General features: G+C 44.0%; 1 protein-coding gene across 6 annotated transcripts in view; it reads right to left on the minus strand.

Moving 5' to 3' along the window:
* Positions 1-26,744, minus strand: part of LOC111579927 (zinc finger protein 521) — a 90,014-nt gene that overhangs the window by 39,079 nt on the left and 24,191 nt on the right. For 4 of the 6 annotated variants that reach the window (XM_035955912.2, XM_035955911.2, XM_035955910.2 and 1 more), the window contains exons 4-6: positions 7,891-11,402; positions 7,623-7,707; positions 7,183-7,215 (exon numbers count right to left, since the gene is read on the minus strand). In XM_035955912.2, coding sequence (XP_035811805.2) covers positions 7,183-7,215; positions 7,623-7,707; positions 7,891-11,046 — 3,274 coding nt within the window. In that variant the 5' untranslated portion in view covers positions 11,047-11,402. The remainder of the gene's footprint in view (positions 1-7,182; positions 7,216-7,622; positions 7,708-7,890; positions 11,403-26,744) is intronic. The other 2 variants (XM_023287455.3, XM_023287453.3) reach the window with 1 other exon arrangement.

A 26,744-nucleotide genomic window follows, 5' to 3' on the forward strand; every position in this document is an offset into this window, starting at 1 on the left:
AAAAAAGAGCAAAAACAAGATTAACTCAAGTACAAAAATGTATTTAAAACACATACAGAGAGACCTTGAGTGCTTTAACTCCCTCAAAGCTGCAATTCTTTTGAGCAAATATTGCATGTTGTTTCCATTCTATAATCTACAAGTACTACAGCAGTGGATATAATGCTGTTACAGGAAGCAGCATTTAATATGGTAACCTATGATGCATGCAGTGCTCACATTATCTCTTTCTAACAAGATGGAAATAGATCCCCTTAATTAAATCCTGGGTGTACACTAATTCCTTACTAAATCTGCACCTCTATGACAATTCCACATCAGCAACACCGTGCACTCCAGTAAACATATAAGCACTGATATCAACATTAAACCTTAATAACTAATAAAGCTTTCATCCAGGGAGTTCCTGTGTGATTTCCATTAATGTGAGGGGAATCGCCCAGGACCATCTCCCTGTTTTCCGGAGTATGTTGATGCTCCAGCCAGGGGGTCGGTGCTTTCGGTGCAGGAGGAAAACAAGTAGGAACTTTAGCGGTGCTGAGTTGCGGGTTGATAGAGATGCAAATTGCATTTCAGCCTGAACTCCGATCACATTTGTGAGAGAAACTCCTTCACTGTAATCTGACAAGCATTTAAATATTTCAGTTAAAGGTGATGGACAAGACTCTGTGAATCTAAAACAGAGCAAATAAGTGTATATTGTAAACATAAGCAAAGATTTTGCAGTAAGTAATGATCCATTTTGTAACTGTGCCCTCTCTCTTTTAGAGGAGAAATGGCGGTGCTTTGACTGTTGAACAGGGAGTCCTATCGCACAAGACACACAGAGTGGGGTGATGGTGGGGGGCTGGCCGGTGGCCCGCAGCACCTGAAACCTATTAGAGGGCTTTGGAACATTCCACAGGGTTCTTCCACTTTGGCCAGAGGGCATCGTAAAGGTCCTCACAGAGAGTCCTGATGCGACTCAGAGCAGACAAACAGCCGGCAAGGTGAAACACTAAAGCTAGAATCTAATATGAAAGAGCGTGACATCTGAGAATAGCACAAATGGCAGTGTTTCTGTTGGCTTTTGGAAGACAACAAGAGTCCAATGGATCCCAAATTTGCCTATATGTTTTTTTTTCACACTTTCATTCATAAGGAGTTCATAAAGGAGCACTATGATTAAACACATTTACCACTGGCAAGCGAGGCAAAACTTTTGTCAACTTTTTATCAAATGGTTTGCCATCTGGACTTAAAACAGTAGGGGCCCAATAGTGTGTTGACACTAAAAACAAACATGCATAAACACAGACACAACCTGCTGCCAAATTTCTTGGAGATAGCCTTATTTTCTCTATGTGTGTGTATATATGTGTTTTAGTGGTACCAAGGCCCATCTCTTTGGCTGGATCCGTGTCCATGCCTCAGTGTTATGCTCACTGGGTTTAGCTCTATGGGTGTCTGTGGCCTCTCCTCTGGCCGCCCGTGTCCATTTGCTCTGCGGGTATGGCAGGCCTGAGCTGACAGATGGCCGCCCCTCTCCATTCCGCTCCAGAGTAACACAGTAACTGGTTTTTCCTCCGCCGTTGACCTTGCCACAGCCAGCCAGCAATCCAGGCTGGCACTCGGCCTGTCGAACAGGAGGGTAATGAAGTCCAGCGCTGCTCACATGATTATTAAGGCTTTGACGCTGGGGGGCCTTTCAGAACCCTATTCCCCTCCCCTCTCCTCCCCTGTCTACCATTCACACAGCCAAAGTTTGATGAGGATAGTCATTCGTTACATGGTACTTTGGAAAACCACCATTGTGCTCCATAAAGAGAGCTAAAAACTTTTTTGCGCTCCTCTTTCGCAGTCTGTTTGTATTCTAAAACAAACCTCTCTACACCTATGAAGTGTACTTAACAACAGTTTGGAGAACAACACTGAAACTCTTTCCTATTCAGCAGCATATGATAGCCACTGGTGTTGCAGTGTACACATCATTCCAGAAACACACCAGGCAAGAGCCACTACACAAAGTTAGATCGGATCTGTCACACTGCTATTGGTGCTGACAACCGTTGAAAGCAATGCAGTTTCGCAGTAGCGCACCACTTCACTCCCACTGTAAGTCTCCCTTACCACAAGCATCTCTAGGCATGCTTGGAACCCCAGTCCCATCAGGGCCAGACTGGGATTTGAGAGGTGTAGGTTGCAGCTCTGACCTTTACGAAGGCAGGACTGTCTGTTTGCACTTCTCCCATAAGCCCCCCTCCAGTCAGACTGCTAAGCAACCCCATCAGACCAGGGGTGTGCATGCACCTCCGGCCTTAGTGACATCTCAGAGACCACTGGGAGGTAGAGTAATGCAGAGGTTAATTCTGATCATCCAGTATTTATGGGCTTCACTTCAGAACAAGGGTTGGCATTAACACTCTAAAGGAGACATCTCTCCTATATATCAATAAAACATAGCAGAAAGACGGCAGGAGCCTACCTTTATTCAGGTTGCCCAACTCCCCAACTACACTGGCATTCGAGGATTCTAAAAGTACACCAGTGAATCTTTCATTATTCAATCTAAATATGCATAAGTTATTCATATCGCAGTTGCTGTATTAAGATTGCAATTTATGTTGTATAATGATTAACTCAACAAATGAGTAGAGTTCAACATATCACTGGCAGGAATTTGCCCCAAGTCGCCATGGCGACATCAACCTACCAATTGCAATGCAGTAAGGGGCAGCAAGTGTTCGCTCAGAGTTTGTACAAACAGGCTGTATGAACTGAGAGCATCAGATATTTTCTCACATGTTGGCCTAGTCTGTGAGGTGTGGGGAAATGTCAGGAAAATCAATAGATAAGGACCACATCAGACTGAGCTTGTCTGGCCTAGCAACAGAGCATCCCCATGGTGATGTCAATTACCTCTGCTTTACAACAAAAACTCCAGGAAGAGCAAAACAGTCTCTGCAATGCTGTAAAACTTTTAATGCAGTCTCCTGGTTACATTGAAGAATTTGTAAGAAACTTCTTTTTTTTCCTTCTTCTTTTTTTTTTGTTTTCCATCCAGACGGGCAAGTAACACAGTGAATGTGAGAATCTTATTGATAGCTCTTTTTTGCAGCTCGCTCTGATTTCTATTCTCCTCATGGACCCCACATTAGTCAGGGAAAGGTATAATGTAACGAGCAGTAAGGTGCGCATAATTGCATATTAGCAGCAACACACTTGGCTGCACGGGAGGTGACTATGCTAACGAACAGAGGCGTTATTAATCACCAATTAATAAAAGCAGGCAGATATCACACTCGGTATATAGCACGCATGGTTTCCTTTGTTTCCAGTGGCTGGTCCAAACCTGTTCTCTTATTTATTTCATAAGATTGATCCTGTTCCTGTGCTCTGTTGTTTATTGAGTTCTGACTCAGATCCAGCCCCCTAGGAGTCAAATAAGCAGTGTTTGGTCATGTTTGTTAACAGATTACATGTGTATGTGCTCTATGAATGAGTCCTCGAAATTGAGGGAACACCATCAGACATACCTAATCAAAGGGGATTATGGGGGAAGAAACAAAGAATGAAAATAGCACATTCTGTTTATGCATCAGGAGGAAAAAAAAGCACTTAATGGAGTAGTAAATGCGCCGCCACCAGGGCAGAGACAGCGATGGAGACCATATAATCAACATACACTTGCCAAGTTGCTCTAGGGGCCCAAGACAAGAGGATATGTGTCAAGGATAATTTGTGGCCCTTAGCAAGAAAGAAAACAGGGCTTTCAGCTTCAAATACTGTTACAGTGTGCCTCCTGTCGGTTCCCCCACTAACAGCCAACACAGTATGTTTTGCCAGGTTGGAGCTCAGTTAATATGAAAATGTGAGTGCTAGATACTGAGACAGAGGAAAATGGAGAGATAGTGGTCAGAGAGATGGGGGACGAGAAAGAGAGAACAGAGAGGAGGAGGAGAAACTAGAGGAGAGCTAAAGGCCTCTCACTCGCTCTCCTCTCCAGCTCTGTAACGGCCCACAGTGCCTGCTTCACACAGAGCGGCCAGCTGTACAGCAAATGTGCCTTTCCCTCTCCGCCCCCGAACCTTTCCACCCCTCCAGTGCCCCCCTTTGCCTGGGCCGACCAGGCCACCGGCTCCTCTCTGTGAGAGAAGGCTCCTCCCTGACTTGGCTTCAAGCTCAGTGCTGTCACCAACCCAAAAATCTGTAGAGGTGACCCCAAAAAGACTTTTCTGGGATGTGGTTTGGTTTGTTTGTTTACAATTGTCCTTCTGAGCACTGCCACCTTGGCAGTAGCTGCTTGGAATGGACAGGAGTGAGATGAGAATTAGACTGAAAGCAGATATAACACAAAAGCAAAACCCCTTTTCACCTTCAAAACCCTTTAAGACAGAGCCCATGCTTCAGAACATGTCAGGGCTCTGAAAATCCACACAGGGACATTTGAAACAGTGCGATAAATGGGCCAAACGCGCCCCCCATGAGGCTCCAAATGTCATAGTTTACACTGGGGTCAAAGTGAAGCAATGGGGTGGCATGATGGCATGCTGATAAAACCAAACAGGCTTTTGTGTCAGTGAAAGACCTTCAAAGGTCCTCTTAAAAAAACACAGGCGACTTTGTGAAAGCGCTATAATTTTAAATATTTTTTTTGCAGAGCAGTTGCTACAGATCGAAACAGGACAATGTATTGATTGACAGTTATGCCTTCTAAACCCAAAGAAAAACAGAAAATTAAAGGATTGATAGAGACCGCAACAGCTGAAAGCTGTATAAATCTGTGTGTCTCTGGAGAAAAATCGGACACCCTCAATTCTGTAAGTGTGCCATGCCAAAAAAACTCTAAACTAAAGAGTGGCCAGCTGTCTTCTGGCCTGCTATTAAATTGCTCCTTGGATGGTGGCGATATCATTTTTTTCTCCATAGGAGTATCACACCAGGTCCCCAAACAGAGCGACCAGCTGTACAGCAAATGTGTACTGATCCATCTGGGCCCTAGCAGGCTGCAGCCTCCATCTTAAGACACGTGGGGCCGTTCACAGGCTTGGCTGGGGCTGGTCTGTAACACACCCTCCTGCACCCATGGCCACCTCCTTCCCTTTCATTTACCTCCATTATCATAGTAAATGTGGAGTAGCTGAGCACCAGAGCCCTTTATGTCTGAACCAGGACCGTCATCATCTGAGTGTAATATCCATGCATCAAAATGTGCTGGCAGTCATACAGAAGAGGCAGCCATGACCACTGCGGCCTGATGGGAGGAGGCGAGGGTGGAGGCTCATTGCACTTGGTTTGGGGAGACTATTGTATTACAAAGGCAGCTAATATGGACTTGTCTGGGTGAGACAGGCTCAGGTTTTGTTGTTCCATACACTTAGCACTATGGTTATGTCACGGCACATCACTATATATAGAGTTATCAGTGTGAACTGACACCATGGAGCGGGGCATGGATGAAAACAACACCCCTATGAATCCAGCGTCTGCTCCATTACCTACGCTAATAACGCTGACAGCTGAGCGGAGATGACCCCAGCCCCCTGTTTCCCCTCTCCTGTGCAGATGGCCATTAAAAGGAGAAAGTGTCCCTTTTTTCTGTAGAGAAGGTATTTAGAGCTTTTCCAAATGAGTATTTTTTTTTCTGTGTTTTTTGGCCCAAATTGGCTCTGACGTGATAACAGGCTGGATTGAATTTAACCATATTCTACATAAAAATGGGGACCGATTCTCCGCAAGCCATAAAAACCAAAGATCAACTTTTATAACACACCTAGCATGATGCATGTGCGTTTTCTTTAAGTCATGTCAGTTAAAGACAATTTCTTTACTTTATTCTGTTCAGTTTTCTTTTTGTTTGACAACTTCATATTACAATGACTTTTGTTTTCTCCATATTTTATAGATCACAAAACAAATGCATCTAACAGAAACCCTTTTGAGAAGTCAGATGAAACCCGTGATCATGTTGAATACAAAGCAACGGCATATCAGAGAAGTAAGACATCAGACAATAACCCAATCACCTATCCTCCTGTTATCTTAAGCTGTCTGAATTCCACTATTATGGGGGAACTGTGTGCTTGTGTGGCTGAAAGACATAAAATAACCAGTAGGGGGGTTTGTTTTCTACCCTCCCAGTGTGCTCCGTGCCTGCCTTTGCGAGAGAAAGGACTAATGCTGGCATGGTACTGTATTAGGCACCCCCAGTAGACTAGTGGGTGAGCAGATCGCAAAGATGAATACAAAATACACACCTACACACTCTCAGCTCGTCTCTCTCTTTTGCAAATACACCGCAGCATCAAAATCACAAATCACATGCCTCTGATTGTTTATGCACAAACAGTGGGTCCCTGATAGAATTGCCTACCGGTCCTGATAGAATTGCCCACCGTGTTTAAATTCACCTGCGCCTAGAAGCGTGTCCCAAACAGAGAGGCGGTTTGGTTCCAGATCAATGAGTCTCTCTCCCACTGAAGACAACAGATAATGCAGTGTAATGAAAGAGCCGCCAAACGAGCTGAATAAATGAATGAATAAAGGAACGTGAGACCGGAATTCAGACGCCTACTTACTGCAGGCTAGAAAACCTGTTTTCCAATTGTCTGTTCTCTATAAATTATTCTGCCTGCATACAAATGACAACCAAAAGTAAAGACATTTGGAAAATGTGGAGGTTAGTCTTACAGCAGCTCTCTTAGTCTAGAAATCTTGTGAAAGGAAATGCAAAATTTAGAGTAATTTTGTAATATACAACGTCATAAAATCAGATATCCATTTTTTCAGTTGATTTGACGTCATTAAATGCAGAGAGCATGAAAAAATGTCACCAAATGTTGCATTCAGATCTCAGTCATCTGAACAGAGTCCTTAGGTGAAGAGGCACAATAAACAAAGAAACAAAAAAATAATAATACAGTAGGAGTGGAGATTTTTTTGAAAACTGTCAGATGGCATTTGGAATTTTATACAGTTTGAATAAGATCTGTTTGGCGTTTAAATAATTAAATAGTCCATATGTTTCCACTACTTCAAACTACCTGCATTACAGAGTGGTTTGAAGTGGAGGGATTCTGCTTCACAAGCATGCACACGTACTATATTATACCATTCACATGCATGGAGAAATGAAGCTCACAGGTTTATGAATGCACAACACTGGGGATGCAGTTGATGGTCAAAATAATAAAATAATTCCACCTATTTGGTGATGTGATCCAGACACTTGTGAGCCTGAATGAGACAGGGTCAAATATTTTATTACATATATCACATCAATCCTTAGCATGTGCTTCACTTAAAAAAAAATAAAAATCTAGGAAAATACTATTTCTGAAATTGATTCAAAATTATCAAAAAATTTGTTGTGAAATTGGGTGAATTTTTCCTCAATGATTTGTGTACTGTATTGATGACAGTCACACAAAATCATTCCATCTATCATTTAAATTGCACACCTAGTAGCCACATTGATAAAATGTAATATTAGAAATACTTTCGGAAATGTGGAGGAACTCATTTATATATATATATATATATATATACACACACATATATAACACAAGCACAATATTTTATGACTTTGTCGCAAGAGTGCGACAGAAACCAGAATACTTGAAACAGAAAGAGTTATCTCCTACCCAGCATGTGGTTGGCCACATGAACCTGGATGTCCCATTCACTGTAGAACACCATCTGACATTTGATGCACTGGTATGTCTTCTTCTGTAAAGAAGAGAAAGGGGATTATAGTTTAGTTTGAACAAAAGATACTCACTATTAGAGACTAGAGAAACTAGGCATTTTTTTTATTTTACCAATTTGACAGTGTCAGACAGTTATTTGTGCATACCAACATGTTTTTATTCACTATTTTATCTTAATCAATATGAGACTACCTAACAATACCTCTTCAGTTTGTGAGGGACTGGCTCTTGGCATGGGGGACACTTGGGGGGTCTTGAGCTGTCCGCTGTTGCTGTCCCCAGTCTGCTCCCGGTGCACCGTCTGGACATGGTTTTGCAACTCAGCTTCAGACTCAAACTTCACATTGCAGCTAGAACATCGTGTCTTTGCTGCAGATGATGAGGACGTGGAAGATGATGAAGAAGATGAAGACACAGCTTTGCTTTTCCCATCTCCAGGACTGAGACTGTCACCCTGGATCCAGGCAGCCGTAGTTGTTGCAGGAGTGGTGGCTCCTCCATGCGGCTGCTGTTGCCTTCCTCCATTCACCGTTGGGCTGGAGCTCTTGGAGCCAGCAGCTGTCACGCAGGATGCACACAGTCCGTAAGGCAGTCCGTTGATGTCCAGCTTCACTAGGTCTTGCTTGGACCGAAAATCTTTCAGGCAAGAGGCACACTTGAAGAGTTTTTGGAGGTGGTGTTGCTGCTGGTTTTGAGAGATGGCATTGCTGCGGCCCATGGGTTGGTTGGTGGACATAGTGCCTGTCTTTTGCATGTGGAAAGTACCATGGATCTTGAGCTCCAATGTGGAGGTGACTGTCTGCATACACACCACACAGCGAAAACCTGTCAGGGAGTTCCTCAGGTCAGGGTGCATCTGGCAGTGCTCCAGGAAGTCCTCCTCACTATGAAGTGGCATCTTACAAATGCGGCAGCTGCCTGTGTCCAGACTCTTGCTATGGGTGACCTTGTGCTCAGTCAGGGTGAGCAAGGAAGGGAAGCGTTCCCCACAGATGGGACACATGTAGTGTTTGACAGGCCCAAGGTGGGTCTGCATATGTTCCCTCAGCCCAGCTTCAGAGAAGAAGGTACGAGAGCAGACATTGCACTTGTGGTTGCCCTTGATCATTTCAGCTTTCCTTTTTACCATGGCACTCTCACCAGGGCGTATATTGTGATCTCTCAGCTGATGGTTGGTGAGGAGGGACTCCATGGTGTAAGACGCCCCACAGATGTCACACCCATACATGGGTTCTGCAGTGTCCACCTCTTCCTCACTTCCATCATGGCTGTTCTGGGACTCCACCACGGATCCTCCTGCTGCCCCTGGGCCATGGCTGTTAGTTAAGAGACCTTGCAGCTCAGCGTCTTCTTTAGGCTGACCATCCCCAGCACTCACAGTAGAGCCATTAGCACCACAGTTCTGTGTCTTTCCCTCAAACACACAGTGCTTCTCTCTCAAATGCTTCTCCAGAAGGACAATGGCATGGAAGGCCTTACTGCAGAAGCGACAGTTATACTTCTTGCTGTGGGTGGTGATATGGCACTGCAGCTCCACTTCTGTGCCAAATGACTCCCCACAAAAAATGCAGCGGTGGGCACGGCCCTGGTTCTCCAGATGGCTGTGTTTGACGTGTAGCTGTAGGTCAGTCTCATGTCTAAAATCCCAGTTGCAGGAGGTGCAGCGATACACCTTCTTCTCATTGCTGTGCTTTACAGCCAGGTGAAGCTGGGTAGATACTTTTGAGTCAAACACCTCCTGGCACAGAGTGCAACGAAAGAACACAAAAGTATGCATGTCAAGTAGGTGTTTCTGCAGGTCATCCACCGACGTGAACTGCTTGTCACAGCTCTCACATATGTAATACGTGGAGGTAATAGTGAAGTGAATTGTCACATGCTTCAGGAGAGATTCTTGGTTGGGAAACTCTTTGTTGCACTGTGGACATGTCAGTTGAGGCTGCAGACCATCCAGATGAGTTTTGAGGTGAGTCTGGAAAAGGTCTAAACTCGTATACTTGGCTCCACACTGGTTACATATGAACTCACTGGTTGTGCGTGAAGCTGAGCTGCCTTGTTTCAACATGGCAGTTTGTTCCACAGATATTGGTGAGGAGGGGCTGAGAGTACGCAGCGATTTCTTTCCATTGTTGATGTAGTTCAGGGCCAGTGGAATGTTCTTGTGATTTTCCTTGATGTGTTTGTTGAGCTTCAGAACACTGTTGAATATGGGAGAATTGGTGCAATACGAACAGGAGTATACCTCTACTATAGGCTCCTTGGGAGTTACAGCCAAGGGAGAGTCGAAGCGCAAGCTGCCCCCATCACAGTGTGTCTGACGAACATGCTCTTCCAACGTAGCCTCTGTCAAGAACCCCATGAAGCATTGGGGGCAGAAGAAGGCATTGCTCTCCTTGGCCACTGGGCTGGGAAAGCCATGGGAGCAGCGGATGTGTTCCTGGAGGGCATTTAGGTCACTCAATACCTCAGGGCAGAAGTTACACTGAAGAAGGGCATCAGGCAAGCTGGCTAAAAGGGCAGCATGATCTTCAGCATTGTGGACCTGCTTAAGATGTTCATTCAAATTAAGCAAAGAGGGCAAAACCTCTAAACAAAACTGGCAAGTATGAGCCTGCTCTGGTTTGTCCAGATGCATGGTTCGTAGGTGAATTTGAAGCACAGCCAAACTGGAGAATACTTGTTTGTTGCAGTAAATGCAACTGTAGGAGACTTTAGCCTGTTTAGAGGAACGTCCTCCCATGTCTGTTGCGTTCTGAGCAGCCCTCTTTCTCCTGCCCCTTGTCTTGGGCACAGGGGGTGCTGTCTCCACCATTGTGGAGCTGTCGACAGAGAGGTTAGAGTCAGGAGTGGTGCTAGAGACAGAAGTGTAGCCCACAGTCAGCAAAGAAGGGCTGTTACTATGGTTACTGGATTCGGGTAGCTGGTGGATGTCCATATGAGCATAGAGGTCCTCAACAGACAAAAAGTGTTCAGAGCAGATAGCACACGTGTGGCCCTTCCTATCTCTGCTGTGGGCCTGGTCAATGTGGGTCAGCAAGGTGCCCTCATCACTGAAGGGCTCATGGCAGTAGATGCACTGCAGGGTGGCACCCAGACCTCCATCCTCTGATGGGGAGCACTCAGGGTGGCACTCTGCGATGTGCCTCTGGAGCTCTTCTGGAACATCAAAGCCTTCCTCACAACGACTGCATTTACGGGTTTCTTTCAGCTTCCATTCATCAGCTCTAGAGAGGCTTGAGCTGCTGCCATCTTTGCCCCTTTCGTGTACTTGCATGTGGCCGTGGAGAGAGCTGGAGGAAAGGAAGCCTCGGCGGCACACAGGGCACTTATGGGGTTTGTTGGAGGCGTGAGTTTTCATGTGGATTTTGAGGTGATCACTGCGGGAGAAGGCAGAGTCACACTCTCCACAGTGGTACTTCTTATCACCAGTGTGTAGCTTCACGTGTCGATCTCGGCTGCGCTTGTGTTTAAACAGGCGGCTGCAAAAGGTACAGCTGAAAGGAAGCTTATCGCCGTGGCTCTGCTCGTGACGCTTGAGGAAGCTTAAGCGACTGAAGGACTTGTCACAGAACTGGCACGGGTATGGCAGGCCAGGACCCCCTTCGTCCTCGCCAAAATCATAGTCCTCGCAGTGTCCTGGAGAAGTCTGATCCTTACTGGAGGGAGATGATGCTGGCCAAGAACAGGATGGGTCATCCTCGAGATCAGCACCGTCTAGAAAAGAAGACAGAAAGCGCAGAAAATAGAGAAAAGAGAGAAAAAGATGGAAAGAGAAGAAGAAAGTGAGTTAGAGAGGTGTTTTTTTTAAGACTGTATTAGCAACTCATTTGTCTCACTCTTTTGAACAGAAAAGGTGGGCCACCGCAGTGTTATTTGTCATAGTAATTATAAGGTTGTGGTGTATGAATTTAGAATTCTTTGCACTGCAGACCATTTTTTCTTCAGCAGAAACAATACCTCTCCTTAGGTGTTATCTAAAAAGTTACATTTAAATATGCAATTTGAAGTATAATTAGAGAAGAGAATAAGTGGAAATACTTTTACTACAATTAGCCTTGTATGTGGCCATGTAATGGCTTAGCCCACTGTGACTCAAAACACAATCTCTCTGACATTTAAAGCCAACACAAGACAATGGGTGTACTTTAGGATGTAGGCCCTGCATGAGGTAAATTAGAACATTTCTATTATTCCTGAACAATTACTAGAATATTTTTGAAAAACAAGAGCCCTTGAAATGACCTTAAGACAAGAGAAAAACAGGCGAAAAAAAGGTTTTCAAGAAAGAAAGAGAAGATTAAATGTGCAATTTAGACCACAGCTATGCATAGCCTTTGGGGAACCTCGGCTGCAAAATGGATGATTTTCATGAAACATGGGTCCTTCGGAACATCAGTCAATAGATATCAGATTATAGAATATGCTTTATTACCATATTTGTCTGTGTGGTCTGTGCTAAGCTGTGAGGCAACTGATCCTGGATGGATGAATGTGCCATGTGCTGATGCAGGGGCAGGGGGGCTGGGAGGGGACAGGAAAACGGATAAGGAAAGACAACTGAGTGGTTAACTATCTCACTCAAGGACAAGCAGGTGCAGAGAATGACCAGGGAACACCAGTCAACTGATAATACAGGCCCCATTCTTTGTACAATTACTTTAATGTGACCCTATTCAAATCGCTTCTTCGCCGACATTCCAATGCACTGGTTCACTGTGCAGCGATATGAATGGAAAACACAGAGCACCACTTTCCAAGGGTTCAAAAGGTTACAGACCACTTCTTCCCGCTGCTGAATTCTAAGTGGTGTGAACTTCCTTACCTAAATAAAACAACGTAATCCCAACCCTTTTCAGAAAAAAAATGTGTCAAAAGGCCATAACTTAGAATGGGAAAAACAAGAGGAAACTGCAAAGATTTATGAGAGGGACGAAGGAAAAGCACAAGCTCTTTCCAGGATCCAACCTCTGTACTCTCCTTCAGCTGACAAATCTAAGTCTCTCTCTCTCCCCCTTTCTGTTGTTTTTGCTGGGAGATCTGCCCTTTGTCAGGATATCATGCCCTCTTTGAGCACTTACCCCCATCAGGGCCTATCTTCAGGAAACAGATGGGGTCGGAGGCCATTCCCTTGCCCCTCCAAACTGCTGAAAGCGGCACATTGAGAGCCCACCTCCACACCGTGGCCCTCCCGGAAACCTCCCACCCCTGGCAAGGCGCCCACTCTGCACACACATCTCACTCAAGGAACAAACCTTGCCTGATTTACTTGCTTTATCTCTTATACATGTCTCGGTGTTTTCTCTCTCTCTCTCTCTCTCTCTCTGGTTTGAGGGAGGATGGGTGACTCAGTGCTATGCCCTCCTCCACAGAGGGGGCGGATCTGCCCTATCTCATACTGCCTCTCAGGGTATAGGAGAAGAAGACAGTGCAAGAAGAATGACCCCAGCCAATGCCTTACAGTCAAACATATTGGCTTCGAGACAATAGTATAAAACAAACAAATAAATGGGCCTGTATACAAGGCTAAATGAAATTCTATTGTCTTAAATGAGGATGTCTTTGCCTTGAGATATCACTAAGCTGTCAGGACAACCACATTCCATATTTGCTGTTTGTTTACTTTATGTATATTATTTATTTCATGCCTTGCTCTAATAACACACATACATAAAGTCATATCTGTAGGGGACATGTGGGAATCGTAAACATTGCTCGAGTTAAATTAGCAGAAGAGAATGTTTAGATGGGTAAACAGCTATGCAAATTTTAGGCTTGTGAAATACTGCAGTTATAATAAAATAATACTAGTATTGCAATGTGACAATCTAATGCATTTGTCTCTTATTTGTACCTATTGTACTACAAAGTAGACAAATATGTCGTATGTGTTCCGAACCAAAAGCCCAGAGTTCCTGCTTCTGCAAAACACGTAGTAGCCAAGTTTTTTCACTTACTGTGATGGCTTTCAAAATGCCTCATTAAAAAGAAAGAGACAGATCTGTTTAATGGTGAGTTGAAATTGTACATTTCAGATACAATAGTACAGTTGTACAGTTGGTGTCTCTTTCCCCCACCTCCTGACACACTCACACGGACTTTGCTACACACACAAGAGAGCACACACTGCACACTCGCTCACATTAACAAACATATACAGCTCATGCACACACATAGCTTGTACACATTGAATGCACAGATACAAGCGCAATGGCCGAAACAAGTGTGTGAACAACTGTAGATGAAAGAGCAATCTTCCTCGGGAGACCTCAAGAGGAAAGAGAGAGACTTGTTTTTTTCCTCCTTCACCCAGACAAGAAATGCCCAGGCCTCAGCAGCAGCCTGAGTAAATAAAAGAACGGGCCTTACTTCCCTGTCTCTCGGGCCGGGGGCCTGTGCACGCCAGCACTCTCTGTGTTGCTGCCAAAGGGGATGCTGGGGCCTGAAAAACTACACCCTGCAGCTGAAGGGCTGTCTTTGTTGGTCTGCCAAGGCCTTCCTGAGCATCCTCCAGCCAACAGCCTGTCACGTCCTGAGAGGAAGACCTCCATCTTAAGGCCTGTCCCTCTCTGGGAGTTCTGTCCCTACCCCCTCCCTCTTTCTTTTTTAAATGTCTCCTATATGGAACAAAACAACCTCATTTGGAGTGCCCCTATAGGGGATGGCATAAAATGTGCCACACTATATTTACAAGAAAAAAAAATCCCTAAGCTACAGTACATGAGAACCTTTTTAAAAATAAAAAAAATAAAGTTTCGCCTGTCAACTTCATGGACTCCGAATGTGTAAGGTTAATAAAGGCACTTGCAGTTCTATACAAACTACATTTCTTTTTCTTGCACTGCAGAACCACTAACCACTAAAAATTCCCCATTCACACGCAGGTCTCCAGTTTCCTCTAAGCCAGTCTGAGCTACTCTTTGTGCACCACTTCCTCTATGTTCATTTATAGCAGCCCTTCGCAGAGTAAATACTCCTGTTCAAATAAGATCCTTAATGCTGGGAACAGGTAAGTTTACCGTTTCTGTACACAGCGGCACAGCTTTCAAAACCCCTGAAGAATGTTTTTATTTGTGCAATTAATGCATTTGAAAATTAGCATGCAAGTCATTCATTTCCATGATAACACTGTCTCTTGTTCGGCTATAATCAAATGGTGACAAATATTTTGTCTGTTTTTAAAAAGTCAAACAATACATGCATTTTAAAAAGAACTATTGCAAGTGTTTTCTTTGCAGACAGATACCACTCTGTCATCGTATGATTTGAGTGCAAGATCAGAAAGAAAGCAATGGAAGAAGGGTTTCGGATTGCCAATACCTCAAGTATATTAATGGCTGCTGTGCTCAGCAGTGGTATAATAAATAAAACATTTGTAGAAAGTTATTCACATTCAACTCCAATAAAGTCGCCTTCCAGTAGAGACTAGACAGCAGAAGTGTACACCAAAAATGTTTGATTAGCAGAACAATTTCTTTGATAATGGAATTATAGAATGTCTTAATGCCCATTGTGTTTTTGTGCCAAAAAAGAAAAAAAAAAAGCTCAAATTAATTTTCATGTTAAATGTGCTGGCACTGGAGCTTGGATGCTTGATTTAACATTTGGCGGTGTAAATACTTTAAGAAATGCTTCAAACAGAAATGGCCTTTTCCCAAGATATAAAAATCTATATGCACAGTGCTTTGCAAAGATGTTATGTTGCTCTCAAACCCAGAAAACACAGCTGTGTTACTGTTTTAAAATGCTCTGGAATATCTTTCCATGACCATCAATAACACAATAAAATACCTTCAAAAATGTGCAATGTAGTTAATTTCCTCAAAAAAATCAAAAGAGGCAAAATATATTCTGTGAAGTTTTAATTTGAGCTGACCTAGCCTCTTCGGTATTGTGAGGCTCTTTGTATCGTATATTTTGAAGAGCACAACAAATCAATACAGGAAAAAAAAAATAAAGCTTCACTTGCATAACTTATTTTTTTTTAGCAGAGAATTTGACATTTGCTAACAGGATTTTCCCAAAGCTCACTGTTAAACAGAACTTGACACGATGCTTGAATTGTGATTCTATTGTTTTTATCTAGTAATACACCCTCCTGAAACCTTTCAGGGACCGTGGTTTGGGAATAACTCACTGCTGGTGCCCAGACCTTCGCGTCTGAGGTGCTGGAAGCAGTTCATGATGGCTTATCACAGCCTGACAGCAACAGAGTACATCTCTTCTATTTAGGAAGCCAAAGTCTTATCCAGGTCCAGGACCTTATCTTATCAGAAAAGTGTTTTTTGCTATCACTCATCTGCCACTTCTATAGCAAGCTAGACTTTGTTCAAAAGCCATTCTAGTGAAGCAAAGCATGGCCACGCTTTCAGCCGCCAAACCTTATCTTCCTGTGTGTTGTACCAGAGATCTGTACGTAGTGGTTGTCATAAGAGATGTGTTTGTGCGAGTGTATTTGTGGCACATTGGGGATTGGGGATTCATTGAATAAACAAAAAGCTGACAACTTGTCTGATGTAACACCATGACCCCACTTCATATTCAGAGAGGGGATCTTTTTACAGTTACTGGGAAAAGTAGTGAGCCTTTCCCATGAGACAATGCATGTGTCATCTCAACACTTTTCCCGTTCTGATGCCCAAATAGCAGTGTGTGTCTGAACAACACATTATCATGTACGGCCCTGTTTGTGACACAATCACTTAAGATCTAATAGAGGAGGTGGTGAAAGAATTTTTTTTTACATTAGCTAAGACTCTGTTCTCTCTGACAGAGGGACAGGGGAGGGGGGTAGGGAAGGGGTTTTATGTTTTTTTATTATTTTGTGGGACTAATTCCAGTCAGATGAACAAATCACTCAGTTGATTCAGGACCGAGCGCTCAGAGGACAGAGCTATTGGAAGAGGCCCAGTGCTGGGCTTTACTCACAGTAGTCCTGCTACATCCCTGTTTTAAGACATCAAATCCAGTCAAAATGAAACACTGATAATTCCCAGTAGCTGTCAACAAAAGTGCCAGGTGGTTAGATGTGGCTTTTTGCACCATGCAGCTGATTAGCACACAAATAAGCACAAGCAGAAGTAGTTGAAGGAGCTGCTATTTACCATTACATTTCAAACCTCAGATATTGTATTGTCTATGTGTGTGTGGGTGTTGTGCGTACACTCGCTCTGTCTCTCTCTTTTCCTCTTTTTTTTCTTAGCAAACACAATATGTTTTTACACATCACTGAGAAATGTCAGGTCCCTCTCCCCCCTTGCTACAGATCAATCAAATCCGCTATGCTACAGGATGAGAAGGAGGGGTTGTGTGAGACGACTGGAGGATCAGCGAACAAGGATGCTGTCTTTTACTGGACAAGGTAGAAAAACATTAGATGAAATAAGGATTCACTTCCCGCGGTTTCATCAGTGCCGTAGCAGCAAGTTACCCTGGCCTAACATCATGTACATGCGCAACACAACACAAATCCACACACACAAGCTTGAAGGAGAATCGTGCACACACCCCCAAACTGCAGGCAATGGGGATTTTTTCACGCAGGGCCTGACACAAAGAGCTGGAACATCAAGCGCTGTCCTGACTCTGTGGTCTGGGTGTCCATTATTCTGGCCCTCATGGCTCTGTCTCTCAACCATGGGGAAGCGGCAAACTGTCAACTACTTTGTCCACATTACCCACGTCCCCCAGCTCAGACAGGAGCACTTGGTCACTGTCCCAGAAATCACAGTGCCCCAGTGGCATCCCAGGAAAGTTAGACAAATGGAAGGCCAGAGGAAGAAAAGTAGGGCGGCCAGTCATCCTTTACTAGGCTTTTTCTTTCTGTGATAGTGAGACACAGTGAAAAGTGGAATTTCATTACTTATTGCAAAGATGTGCCCCTGTAACGAGTGATGTGTTTCCACCAGAACAGACGCACTGAAATCAATACCAGTGACGATAATCAATACTAATGTTTCTAATAACGCTTCTTAAAATGAAGGAGGATATTGGTGCTGTGTGCAGGATCTGACTCATTGTGTTTCCTGAGAAAATTAGCATCATGTAACAATCCATAACCGCAGTGTTTGAACTCTAAAAGCATGCCAGAGATGACTAACTGCTGGGTAACACATTTCTCACCCTCCATAACAACTGTATACTATCAGGTCACTCAGGCCAGACTCACAACACACGCACACACATCATAATTATGACACACAGGAAAGAATATTCCTGTAAAATGTTATGACTTGAAATATGTCCTATTTAATAAACATCTTTATTAAAACACAATAATTTCAGTGAAAGGCTACGGTAAAATCATCCACTTAAAGAATTTTTACAGGCATCTTCCCTTGTATTTTTGCTGTCTTTTTTTTCTGTCAGAGAAGAAAGTGACAGGCAAAGGGTTAACAAGAAATTAAATTGTGAGGAGTGCTTCACTTTCATGCTTTCAAAATTAAGTCTGTTTTTCAAATGAGAAAAAAGAAAAGAAATTAATGAGAGGACAAGAAAGGGGAGGCATTTAATTACACCATTATTCAAGAAAGGTGAATTTGGGGTTCATAACAGGTTATTATTCAGAGTACAGTGAGTGGGCTTGATGGCTAATGTTGCTGTTTTATTGTTTCAGTTAATTTTTACTTGATTTGAAGTGTAGGAATTATTCGAAATGAATCGCATGGGATCCAAAAATATCTTTCTTTTTAGCTTTGTGGGATTGGAGATATTGTTTTAAAATCATAAATAAATCACTGCTAAATGCATAAGTAAGCTCTCTGTTCAGCTTTATTAAAAATTTGATTAAACTGAATCTTCTATGGTAATTTTTAATTCCATCATAAAAAATAAGGAATCTGTTAAAATACCTTTTCTTGGGTAAAACCGAAAGGTCCTGCAACGCAACATGATCGTAACGTTTAGTAGCTGGGTGGGATTGGGATGGCGGCTGTGGTGTCATGTCGCCTACAACTGAGCGGTTGCTGGTGGTAGAGAGGAAGGACGGTTGACCACTTCAGGTAGACTTCGGCGACAAACAGGAAGGAGGCAGTTCCTCGGGTCTTGGCTGGATGTGCAGCCACAGTGAGCCTCCCAGGGGGAGAAAGGAGGATGACAATCTGTCCCCCAGCATGGCCCTTCACCGCCTGCCTCACTGCACTGGCTCTAAGGGAGTGCTGGGCCAGGCGGGACTGGACTGGGCTGGGCTTCAATAAGGCAGGGGTGCCTCTGTGTGTATGTGTGTGTATGTGTGTGTATGTGTGTGTGTGTTATTCCCTCAACACTGCGGCAGACCAGGCACAGGACCCAGTGGACAGTCAGCTAGCCAGTCAGCCAGCCAGCCACTGTGAGAGATGCTGCAGTACTGTGCTCCTCTACGCTGCTACTAAATTCTCTCACTGCACGAGAGTTTACGTGGATGCTCTTTTATTTTTCCCCACTCTTAGTTACTCATAGAAATGTGATTTATGTGATCAGCTTGGAAAAGAAAAAAAAAATTGTTGTGCATACGGAAATATGCTGAGTTACGGTATGGTTGCTTCATTAAAATAGGGTTTGCTCTGCAAGTTTCAAGAGACCCTATCCATTACTTGAAACCATACACGGCACTGAGTGAATTCGGAAAATAGGGTCTAATTTTTTTTAATCAAACTACCTCAGAGTGACCCATAAAACTTGGGCCAGACTTCAAGTAAGAATTATCTCACTTTTTCAGCGTAACTTCAGACACTTGGATCTATGTTTCACTACACTGGGGATATTTTTAAAAAGGGCAGTTAGTTTGCCAAATGCCCATAAAAAGTCTTATATCATCATCCCCTTTTTTTCCTTGCTGCAAAGGATGAAGAAAATCGTATGCATATGGACAAACAACCCTAGCAATGAACTCATGTGTTAGCTTTAGCATTAGCATTTATCTCAAAACCCTGACCCTGTCTCTTGACCCACGACCTTTGGTTCCCCTGATTAATACACTGTGGCTTTATTTGATATCTCCTCAATACCAGTCCAGCTTGTCAGTGGTAAAACAACTGGAGACAGCCCAGGAGGGAGAAGAAAACATGCATCGTGGAGAGGAGAGCGGGAGGGGAAAAAAAACAAGCATCAACTCAAGCAAGACGATGTATTTTCATGCATCCCTGTCTTAAATGTCAAGATTTCTTAACCCTCAGTGACTGCAGTGCTGACACCTCTCCAAGGTTCAACAGAAACTGCATTCATTAATAATTAGCTTAGCTGTGAGGACAGGGAGCGAGAGTGAGAATGAGAGAGTGAGCGAGACAGCTAAAATTTAAACTTCTGTCCTTTCCCGAGAGAATCGAATTTCACTACAAGTTTTTTCACTCTTCTTCATTTCTTGTTTTCCTGGTGTGTTGGCCAGAATCCCGCAGGCGGCCCATGAACGAGCAATGCAGACGTCGCATCAGCCTTACTACTCCCTCCCCTCCTTAATCATGGCTCTAATACCCTCCAGATGAATAAACATCTTCATCCCCTCTCCGTTAAAGCCAGAAGGCTCCTTCACTCTCAAATCCAAGAAAGGGGAGAAAGAAAGAGAGAGAAAGAAACGGAGAGTCGACGAAGGAGCACAGGAAAAGGCTGACAGATGGAAGGGTGGATCAATGTCGAAATGAACCAACAGCAAAGTAACAAAGCCATGGCAAGATTTTCTGGTTCTTCCCATAATTCGTCTGATCTATTTCCCCCTTGACACAATTATCACAGTCCTTCTAATTATTTTTTCTTCTTAAACAGATTCCGAATGGCAGACTGTGTTTTTTATGATCCGCGTTTGTAAAGTGCAGATTTCGAGAGCTGTTGTGCAACCTTGTCGCCTCAGACTGTGTCCACAGACTGCACAGGAAGGGGGTGGAGGGGGAGGAGGCGAGGTGGGGGTGGGGGGGTCTCTGGAGAATGGGCCAGGCCCCAGACCAGCACTTCCCTGGCCCAGTAACCGTGCCAGAATACTCAGGACATGTGTGTACAGTATGTGAGCGCAAATGGCAGACAGATTTAAGGGTTTGCTTTGTTTTCCCCCCCTTCTATTGTTTTCTGCTGGTATCCAGGCAGCTCATCGTCATATCTTAATATTAAAAGTGAAGGAAAAATACACACACTCACACACACATGAACACACGCAAACAAACGTACCTCACCGAAAGGAGCGGTTTCTCCGCTGCCCTCACCCTCAACTTCATTTGCAGAACAGGGATCTAATATGAGGCCTGAATACAACCAGACAAATGACTACAGGGCATTTTACTTATTCATCCATCACTTCACATTGATTTATTCCTGTTTATCTATTTATCAGCTAAAAAAAACCTTTCCCCTGGATTGTTTAGCTAGAAGTTTTCATGCTGACGTACTTAGCGGAAAACTTTCAGGGTCACTGTAGAAAAATCCCTAAAAGAGATTATCGAGGTTCGTCTTACCCTTGAATAGCCTCCTCTCACCCCGACACCTCAATAAATACCTCTCTCCCGATTTACATAGGCCCAGCACTTCTTGGCTTAGTAGCCGTTTACTTAGTTACACGCCACCACCTGGGAGGCTATTTATGTCTCTCTCAGGAGAGGAACTTGGTAGGACTGCCAAACAAAACCCCCATAAAATATCATCCAGTCAATAGCAGAAAACCCGAGGAAAGATCTAGAATGCTTCGTATGACTTTACATTTGATTTTTGCATTATAAGCAACATTGATCGAATAAATCAAATACAAGAGGTCAGTTACGTGTTATGATATTTTTAAAATGACAATACAAATCTTTTTTTTCCATTGTTTTTGTGTGAGTTTTGCCCATATCTTCAAATATGCAACTCTCCTGGTCTAATAAAGAGTTTTCCTTCTTATATATAACAATCTGTCTGCAGGTACAGCTTACTGCGATGGACCCATTTCAAGGATCATCATTCAGGAGAGTGAATGTAATAGTCCCCCAATATCAGTTATCACTGACAGCAACATCCATATCAGCTAATTACTTTTCATGGGGCCGCTGTAGATGAGAGGACATCAGCCGTTATCAGTATATGAAAGGAGGAGACATTACTATTTTACTATTAGTGTGGAAGAGCTGGTGTTACGGTGCTAATATAGAAATGGCATACAGTGATATGGTAATAAAACCTGTGTCACTCATCCACTGGCTTACTTAGCTATTTTAAATATCAAGAGAATATTATCAATAAGGTGACCTTTAATTAAATTTGGCATGCAGATAAGTTGACGAGTCAGGTAAGACAGTGAGAAAAAAAAAAGATATGCTCTGAGATTACTGTTGATGACATATAACACATAAAGCTCTACCCGCCTTGTAGCAGGATCCGTGATGTTTGCCTTTTCTTTAACTACCATTCATCCAGCACAAACAGAGGATGCCAACAGGTCAGAGCAGTGCTTTCTCCCCTCCTTAATTTATATTTTCTTTAGCATTCTTGGGTTAGTAAGGTGACTGTTATCTCTGCGGCTGTTCATTGTGTGAGGAAGGAGCTGGAGTTGGGGAATATAATCCCACGCACTATGCATACAGCAGGGAGAAAGTATATGCACAGAGGTGCTGCAAGGCCCCCTGGGTAATTTGTAAAACATGAGTCTTGGCACCTGAGTGCCACACTGAAGCTTGGGTCAGGTGACTTAAGTCACAGGTGCACCATGGGAGGATCTTTGGTGAGACAGCACACCTCCCACCGTGGAGCATGGTGGGCAACACGAGGTCTTCCAAAAAACTAACTCTCTAGAAAATTTCTTCAGCTTCTATTTATAGGAATGTGCTGAACGCCGATATTGCAGCCAAGGTGGTAGCTGGTTGGACTGTTCGCTTCATATTTTTTTGAGAATTATTTGTTTGGATTATCAGTTTGCATCTGCAATTGAAAACGAAAGGTGAAATATCTTTCCTCTAGTGGATGCTGTTGTTCTGTTGCACCAATAGCTCCCAGAGACACACACATTTTACAAGAACAATACTGCAAACAACTCACACATATTATACATGTCTGAACCCACACATGTCGCTTTAATAAGAAGTCTTGATTAGGATTCGGCAGATGTAGCATCCCGCATGCACGGTCTCTGCTTTGCTAGGCCTCAGATAACCTTTATCCTATAGGGTTTAATTAATGTCAGCCAGTCTACTCTGCCTTTCAGAAGGAAACGACTTATTCCTCTGCCCTCATGAAGCCCAAATCCCTCTGTTTCACTGGTGAGGCCGGCTGCCTTGTTTATCCCAACTACAGGTACTGCTCCCTATTAAGGCCAGCACTTGTTACAGGGAAAAGGTTGAATTATTTACCAACAGTAGAAGGGGAGGAAGACAGAGAGAGTATAAAACAGGGAGAGAGGCATTTCATACATGGATGAGATTTCTATGTTGTTTTTTGAGGTTATGAACAAGGCAAGGTTAATGATCAACACATATCCAATACAGGCGCTGATTACCAAAGAAAAGGGCATCCTGGCATACAGTCAGGAGAAAGCAACCAGACAGAAATAAGAGTGAATTGCTCCCAAAATTTGGTGTGTTAAATCTCTTTGATGAAAAACACCTTTGCTTTACCAGTGGGTGGAGTTTTTCTACATTTGGTCATGTGTAAATAGATGAATGTGTTTTGTTAAATAGATACCAAGGGTGCTTGTGAACACTCTTCACCCAGGGCAAACTGTCTGCATTCTATCTGCATCTCAGCCTCTGTGCACAATACAACAAAACATACAGAAAACAAAAGGGAGCACAGAGGGGGAGAACGAAGAGACAGACCAAACAATAAACTCAACCACAAGAGACAGAGTTTGACTTTGTGTGTGTGTGTGTGTGTGTGTGTGTGTGAATCAAAGAGGGAGACAGAAAGCAAGGGGAGGACAAGGGAGATGAAGACAAATGCAGAAAGGGAGAGAGACAGAGGGCGGCAGAGAAAACGAAAGACAGAGGGAGAAATCAAATTTGCAAGAACATAACAAAAAGCTGTATCTCCGACAAAAGAGAACACACAAGGGTATTTGTCTAGCTGTCTGCACCAGCAGGATCCTCTGAAAGTTTATTAAACTAGAACCCTTCAAGAGAAGGCAGAGAGTAGTAAACTATACTACTGGGGAGGAAAAGAGAGAGGGAGAGGGAATGGGAGTGAGGAGGGGGGGGGTTGAAGAAGAAAAAAAGCTAGCTTTTCAGCCTCTGTCTCTCAGAAATTCTTTTATTTCAGCCATGCATTAAGTAACCTCCCCACTGAGTTCTGCTCCCCTTCCTGGTGTGGATAAAGCCGTCCCTCGGGGGAGCCGCTGGTAATTTCCAGCTTCGCCAGAAACTCAGGTATTAGAAAAGACCGCTTGGGGACCTGCCACAATATACCTTCACAATTTCATACGCTCTGAAAAAGAGGGAGCCCCTCCCTTGCAGCCTACCCCCACCCTCCCAGTAAACCCCCTCGAGGGTCCCCAGTTCAAATTTCTGAAGTGCAGACAACGGGTGTATGTGTGGGGGAGGAGAGGGTGGTGGTGGGGGGCCCGTGGGACTGAGCACCAGCAATAGAAAATCCACTGCATAGAGGAGAAAAAAGCATTTCCTCTCTGGTCTGGCAGGAGTGCCTTTTTTCCCCTGGCTCCCACCAGAGGCTTTTTACAAAACATGTGTTGCTGACATGTTGACAGATTGCTCAGTGAAGTGTTAGGCGCATGCACACGGCTGGCCATTTAGGGGGACATGGCTTCCTACCCAACATCCTCTACCTGAGGCACCATGTTTTATACATCATCCCCCAAAGAAAAAAAGGAAACAATAAAAGGTAAGGGAGTTGCTTCCTTTGTGAGGATAGCAGAATATCATAGAGCAGAGAGAGACTGCGTATAATGCTGCCTTAGCTGAACTGCGCTGATGGGGAGGAGCAAGGGAAATGAGAATAAGGGAGGGAAATGGTTTCGGGCAAGAAAGACAGAGATAAAGCAGAGAGGTGGGGAAAAAAAGAGCTCGAGGATGGATGCATGGTATGTTTATGTACAGCAGGTGAGCTTGTCAAACCAATAAAAAACCCACAAGACCTCCTCTTTGTCTTCCTGTACCGAAGCCACCAATAGCAGGCAGGAGGATGAAATCTGATCAAAGGCCAGCTTCCAGATCCAACTTCTGCTCCTATCAGGGTATCGACAGCACACGTCTTAATCGCCCTGCGGCTCAAAAAGTGCTGCCGTGGCAACAGGATGGAAATGGGGATCATAATGTATTCATGGTGCTGGCGACCTGGGGGCTGCGGAGCACGCTCTCTGGGGACTGCACTTTACCCAGAGCCAGACGTGTCTGGGCAAAATCACTCCACACAAGACAGCAGCAGAATACTGAGGAGCCATGACAGGATGGAGGGAGGGAGAAAGAAAGAGAAGAGAGGGGAGGTAGCAGGGAGCTATGGATAGAAACGGAAGATGATAGAACACAAAGATAGAAAAAGGGGTTGGGACATGAGATGTAAACAATGGATGCTGAATGGTGTCAGATTATTGTGAAGGCAGGAGGAAAGGTTAGTCCATTACTCCAGTACTGAATAGAAGCTTCAAAGCACAAAAGACAAAAGATCTGAGGCTCGAGGAGGAAAAAAAACAGGATGTGATTGGTGCAAAAGGGGTTGCTGGGATGAGTGGCTCTACCTTGAGAAGCCTGATGCTGCTTGGCCAGGTGGGTGGTTGGCTGAGAAATAAATTGCAGAGGAAATTGGTCCAGATTATCAGGGCCACAAAGAGACATGGCCCTTTGGCCACAAGCGAGGATGGATAAATGGACGGATGAGTAAATGAACAGAGGGACAGAAAAAGGGGGAGATTGATGGCTGAGCAGATGGATGGTTTAGTCGAATTGAGAGTCCAGTTACCCTTCATCCACCACCCCCTATAACTGACCATCCTATGATCCCCTGAAAAATAGATGCTTACATTGGAGATAGATCTTGCTTTTTCCCTGACTGAATGTACTGCGCTCTCTGATTCTTTCTATCCTAATGATCTCCTCCTCCTCCCTAAACACACGCATGAATACATACACAGAGATGTACACATTCACAGCCTAATACACACCCGCAAAAACGCTCACATGCACAAACAAACAAACAAACACAAAGCTATAGCCTGACCTGCTTTTCCTCAACAGGAGGGCAGCTACAACAGGCACCATGCCAGGTAAACATCCTCAAGCCTTGTGCACTCACTGCAGAGGGTAAAGCTCAATGCTGGAAACACACTCTAAAATACAAGGAATAGTCAATTATGTTTAGGACTAGGAAGACATTCTTAGAATATATATTCCTCTAACATGGCCCTCCTGCTGCATTTAGAAAAAGCGAAAAAAAAAATAGATATTAAAAAACCACAACTTTTGCTGCATTTTATATCAAGGTTCCTTTTGTAACAGAGAGTCAGAACACTTCCCCCTAGAGGTGATGATTCAAATGCATTAAGTCTCCCAAAATGAGAGGATTCACCTGCAGACTGCGGTGTGTCCTTCTGCACTAACTATCCTCCCCACGTAGTCCACCCTCAGGCATTAAACCTAGGGCCACAGACAACTCCCCTGTCTGTCTTTCCTCCTTCCCTTTAGCTGACAGGTTCTTCGACTGCTAAGCTCCAACACGGACCTGTGTTTGTGATGACTGTGCAGAGCAATCAAGGGAAGAGAAAGAGAAGAAAGAAAGCAAGAGAAGGAATGATGAAGAGGGGCGAGAGGAGGAATACGGGCGAAGAAGAGGTGGAGAGAAACAAGGACATCAACAACGTGTTCTCACAGAGAGATGACCCCTGGCCATCCCGAGGCATCTGGTTTATCTGGCTGTCTGGGTAAGCCACGCACACACCTAATGACTGCAGACTGGTCCATGTCCCATAGGTTTTTTTATCCCGGATTACGGATGGGGAATGACAATGGGCTGGTAAACTACTGTGCCGCACGTCTAAGAGCTCATATCAGACAAGGAGTTCTCCATGATGAAAAGACTGGGGTGAGTTGAGAACAAGGTTCAAAGTTGCTGAAAAGTTGCAGCGTTAGTTTCTAAATTCTACTCGCATTGTGATTGATGTATCCTTTCAAAAACATTTGCAACACC

This window comes from Amphiprion ocellaris, chromosome 10, assembly GCF_022539595.1.
Source record: "Amphiprion ocellaris isolate individual 3 ecotype Okinawa chromosome 10, ASM2253959v1, whole genome shotgun sequence".
In the NCBI taxonomy this organism is placed as follows: Eukaryota; Metazoa; Chordata; class Actinopteri; family Pomacentridae; genus Amphiprion; species Amphiprion ocellaris.